General features: G+C 64.0%; 1 protein-coding gene across 1 annotated transcript; it reads left to right on the forward strand.

The window, feature by feature from the left end:
* Nucleotides 1-4,799, forward strand: LOC117650798. Its single transcript, XM_034394400.1, has 6 exons — nucleotides 1-59; nucleotides 2,435-2,629; nucleotides 3,029-3,235; nucleotides 3,308-3,450; nucleotides 3,529-3,683; nucleotides 4,622-4,799. Exons 1-6 carry the CDS (start codon nucleotides 29-31, stop codon nucleotides 4,797-4,799), a joined length of 909 nt encoding a protein of 302 aa, XP_034250291.1. The 5' UTR covers nucleotides 1-28.
* Nucleotides 4,800-4,881: the final 82 nt, after the last annotated feature.

Below are 4,881 nucleotides of genomic sequence, written 5' to 3' on the forward strand. Positions count from 1 at the left end.
GCTGGGCGAGGTGTCCCTGCTGCACGACATGGACCGCCTCTCCACCACCGTCACCACCTGTGAGTCTGTCCGTCGGTCCGTCGGTCCGTCGGTCCGTCCCGAAGGGGGCGCAGAAGGAAGCGGCGCGGCTAAACGGATTTGCGGATTCGCGGCGCGGAAAGTGGTCGCCGCGGAAATAGCTCGGACAGCTACACGCGTCACGCTGTCAGCCGCGCACGCCGCCCGCTAGACTGATGCCGTCGGTGTATCTCACTCGCGCCGGCACGGAGCGCCCCACGAGTGCGAGAGAGATACCCCCCACTGGGCATGAGTCTACGGGCACGCGACACCGGTTTGCAGTTAGCCGGGCGGGGTGGGCGGTGGGCGGGGCGTCCCGGTGGAGGCTGGGGGCTGCGGGGGCCACGGCCACGCACCCTCGAGGCGCTAGCGTCGCGCTGGCGCCCAAGGCCGCCCGCTACGCCCGCTACGCCCGCTACGTGTGACGCCGTGACGCGCTGACGCTGCTTTACGCGAGGCCAACTCGGTGACGGCCGGCCCGGTCCACTGCACGTGTAAATAGCGAACGGCACCCGTAGCGAGCAGCAAGCCGCGCAAGCAGCGAGCGGCGACACCTGCCGGGCTGCCCCCCCCCCCCTCCCCCCTTCCCGCCGTGTCGGTCCAAAGCCAAAGCGGGGCCCCGGCTGCCAGAGAGCTGCAGCTGTGATGTACGCCACGCGGCAGGCGGCACGCCTTGCGGCACGCGGCCCAGGCCCAGGGGGTGGGGGTGGCCGCGCGGTGACTCGGGGATGAGTGGTGTTGGCGGCGCCAGAGCCATCCGGAAACCAACTCGAGCAAAGTCTCGCGCGGGATCGATTCCCGGCGACAGGATTCGATCGTAAGTCGAGTCTCGAACTATGGGAGACTGCTGACTCCTCGTCCGTTATGAAAATTTCCGATGATGACCTAAAATCAAAAAGACTGCCTTGGGAGAAAAGTGACTTGGCAAGGTCCAGCGGTACTCGGAGGGCTCGCTTGGGGGCGGGAAGGCTTCCCGAATCTGCCTGTGGCAAGGCCTGTGGTGTCGTGGCGTCCGAGGGGGCCACCACCGAGGGGGAAATCACTCGCGTAATAGTCGGGTCACCGATTCCTAGTATTACGCGTAATAGTAATAGCGTAATAGCCAAATTTCTTAAAATTTCCACTATTTAGGGTCCGATTTTAGCCTAAATCTGGATATTTTTGAGCGTAATAAGCCTTCTGTAATAGCGTAATAGAACGTAATAGGGAGTAGTCGGGTCACAGTTTTTAAGAGTGATTTCCCCCTCGGCCACCACCCCCGTAATCCTGTGTACAAATTGGCTGGTAATCTCTGGTAATCCATGGCGTAATCACGTAATCCTTGACGAAATTCTGTCATTTTTCAACGTTTTTAGTCATTTTTCAACGTTTCTGAGCTATTTTTCAACGTTTTCGATCCAATTTTCGAAAATTTCACGCGTAATCCCTAGTAAATATCCCGTAATCCCGTAATCTTGTGTACGCCTGAAATGAGAGTGGTGGCCCCCTCGGTGGCGTCGCTCTGGACGTCTCGCTGTTCGTTCCGTGCTGGCGCTGTCGCCGGCAGGCAGGGCTGCGACGGCTGCGACTCGAGTCCCGTGGCATCCGGCCTGCCCGGCCCGCCCAGTAGACTGATTCCGAGTGGGAGGTCTCTCTCTCTCTCTCTCTCTCTCTCTCTCTCTCTATCTCTCTATCTCTCTCTCTCTCTCTCTCGCTCATGGGGCGCTCCGTACCGGTACGAGAGAGAGACCGCCGGAATCAGTCTACAGCGCGCCCAGCCCGTCCTGCCCCCGAGCGTGTCGCGTCGCCCGCAGCCCCCGCCCCCCGCCCACGCCGCCCCCGCGCCGGCTCTGCTTCCTTTCCGGCTTAGCTCCCCCCGGGGGGCCTGGGCGCTTCAGTCAGTCGTGGCCGCGCCGCTCCGGAGTGGCGCCTCGGAGGGACAACAGAGTGCGCAGCAGCCCACGGCCGGCCGGCCGGCAGACAAGGCACAGCTGTGAAGGCACGGCATGGCGGGGGTGGTGGGGGGGCTGGCCACCGCGGCGGCCAAGATGCCCGGCCGGTGGGGCAACGGTGAGTTCCAACAACGCGAGGAAATCTCCCAATCTGGAAGCGGACTCTCGCTTATGCATTCGAGATTCGAGTTTGGTTTCAAATTCACGCTGACTTTCTTATTGGTGTAGATTTTCTTGATTTCAAAAAAAAAAAAAAAAAAAAAAAAAAAAAAGACCGGAGAGAGAGAGAGAGAGTGGTGTCCCGTTCGAAATGAAAACTGGATGCTGCACTAGAAGCGGGTTCTATGCTGCAGCCCGCTTCAGCCGCACAACAAGGCATCTTTTCCGTCCCGTAAAATTTTGTGATTTTGCACTGATGGCCGAACGCACGATGGCCTGTGTCGCAGCCGTGGTGGAGGTGCTGCTGCTGCAGAAGCGCGACTTCGACAACGTCCTCAAGGCCTCCATCATGAAGACCTGGGAGGAGATGCGCGAGGCCATGGCGTCCTTCCCCTACTTCGAGCACTGGGGCGAGGTGGCCATGCGGGAGACGTGCATCATGGCCAAGATACTCCACTTCAAGAAGGACGAGACCATTCTCGGTGAATGTCCGGATGCCCTGCGGCCTAGCCGGCCTTGCCCGCGGCCCTGCTCGGCTCAACGATTTCGAACATCGCTGTCGTCACTCTGTCTCTCTCGCACTCGAGGTTCTTTCCCTTGAGAGGCAGAGTCAGTCTGTAGACACCCAGTGCATGTAGGCCACCCGCGAGGCCAACACACCACGGGGCGGCAGGCGGCAGGTCACGGACGCCTTAGCGCGCCTTAGCAGGGCAAGATGCCGTCCCGCGGACACGGGTGCGCGGCGGGCCTGCCCACCCGGCCTCCGTCAGGGGCCATGGCGCCTGGAGGGCAGGCAGGCCCGCCACGCAGCCGTGTCGGCGGAACGGCATCCTGGACTGCTAAGGCGTCCGGAGAACGTGACGGCGGGTGTCTGTCTACAGGAGACGGCCACGGGCACCCGAACATGGCGTACTTCCTGATGAAGGGCCGGGCCACGCTGATCCAGCACATGGTGCTGGTGCCCAAGGTGTCCAGCGCGGGGCTGGTGCGGTACACGTGCGTGCCGACCGGCGCCGCCACACCGCCGGGCGCCCAGACGCACTTCATGCAGGTGGCCATCCTCAGCAAGGGCGAGTGCTTCGGCGTGGGTGCGTGCAGTGCGTGGGATGGGGTAACTGCAGTCACGTGACGGTGTGAGGTGACGGGGTCCCGCTTGGCAGGTGAGGACATGGCGGACCGGCGCGTGGTGGCCAACGGGCCCGTGTCCGTGCTGCTGGTGCCCCGGTACGTGCTGCTGCAGCGCGGCCACGGCAACCTCTGGGCGCGCATCCGCCGCTTCCTCAACTCGCGTTACCCTACCCAGGTGAGCGTCCTCGTGCAGTGCAGGGCTCCTTCCGACTGGCGCGGATGCCTGCAACAGTCCCGTCTTGGTGTGCCGCAGGAGGCGCTGCTGCAGCAGTTCCTCAACGGGCGAGACTGGGCGCGGTACCGGCGCGAGCTGGTGCTGCACCTGCTGCAGGCCCGGCCCGCCGTCGCCGACACCACCGTCCACGACGTGCCGCTGTCCACGCGCAGGCAGTTCATCCCGTCCGAAAAGTGAGTCGAGTCCCCGCGGTCCCGCTCCGCCGCTCTCTCTTCATCCGGGACGGCACGACGGGACGCCCCACGAGTGCGAGAGAGCGGGCCCGGCGAGACAGCGAGACCTTGCCCCTGCGTCCCATTTATGGGGCATGCAGTGTGAAAGAACAAGCGCTTTACTGGCTGCTCACACGGCACGGCGCGGCACGGCGCGACACGGCGCCAGCGGGTTCAAACAATCGATTACACAGGCGGCAGCACGCTAGGAATCCATCTAGAGTGACACGTAGCACGTAGGGGCGCAGGGTGCCGGCCTGGCGGCCTGGTGGCGGCCAGCCCTGGATGTGGGGCAGCGCAGGCGGGCCACGCCACGGCCACGCCATACATCCTCGCGCGCCCCCGCAGCCCCCGCCTCCCGGACCCCCGACTTCTCTACCCGCCGGCTTATTTTCGGGTTACACGAACGGCGGGCGTCCTGCATCGCTTCGCCGCGAGTAACTTTTCCCCCAATCGGTTTTCACTGCCTTTAAAGCGCGGCCCCGGAGCGGAAGACAGGCACGGCCGCCCCCCGCCCGCCCGCCCCGCCCCGCTCCCGGCTGCACCGCGGTCCTCAAAATAAAGTCCTGGCCGCCCTTCAACTCTGCGGCCCAGCCCGGCCCGGCCCGGCCCCATGCGGCCCTGCCCCGCTGCCCTTCAACTTGGCAGACTCGGCGCCCCCCCCCCCCCCCCCGCACCGCGCCCGCGCCGCGACGAGGCCGACAAGGGCTTAACGAGCAATCACGTTGATGAGCGAAGGGTTCAGGAACCCGGACCTGTCAGCGCACATAACGAAGCCGGAAAAAGGGAGGGGGGAAGCTAAACGGAGAGCCAAGCGCCCGAGCGTTCGAATCCGAGCACAACTTTTTTGACGTCGAGATGGTACGGCTGCGCTGCCTCGCGCTGTTCGTTGTTTCCAGGCACACCTGCTACGAGCTGGGCCGCCTGGAGGACCCGCGGGCGTGGCGCTGGCGTGCGGCCAAGAGGGAGCGCGCGGCCCTGGAGCAGCGCGTGCAGGCCACCAAGAGGGAGCACCGCGCCGAGCTCGCCTTCCAGGAGGAGCAGCGCAGCCGGCAGAGGGGCGTCAAGTTCGCCTGAAACGCCCAAAGTGGAGGCGGGGGAAATATGTATCCAGTCTTTGTATTAACCACTTGAACGGATTCATTGGCACAGACGAAAC

This window comes from Thrips palmi, unplaced genomic scaffold, assembly GCF_012932325.1.
Source record: "Thrips palmi isolate BJ-2018 unplaced genomic scaffold, TpBJ-2018v1 HiC_scaffold_5, whole genome shotgun sequence".
Classification (NCBI taxonomy): Eukaryota; Metazoa; Arthropoda; class Insecta; order Thysanoptera; family Thripidae; genus Thrips; species Thrips palmi.

Excerpts from the sequence above, each read along its gene's own strand:
- LOC117650798 (XM_034394400.1), top strand. The coding sequence starts at position 29 with ATGGACCGCCTCTCCACCACCGTCACCACCT. Across the intron at positions 60-2,434 it reads CTCCACCACCGTCACCACCT|CCGTGGTGGAGGTGCTGCTG; the intron begins GTGAGTCTGTCC and ends CCTGTGTCGCAG. Across the intron at positions 2,630-3,028 it reads GAAGGACGAGACCATTCTCG|GAGACGGCCACGGGCACCCG; the intron begins GTGAATGTCCGG and ends GTCTGTCTACAG.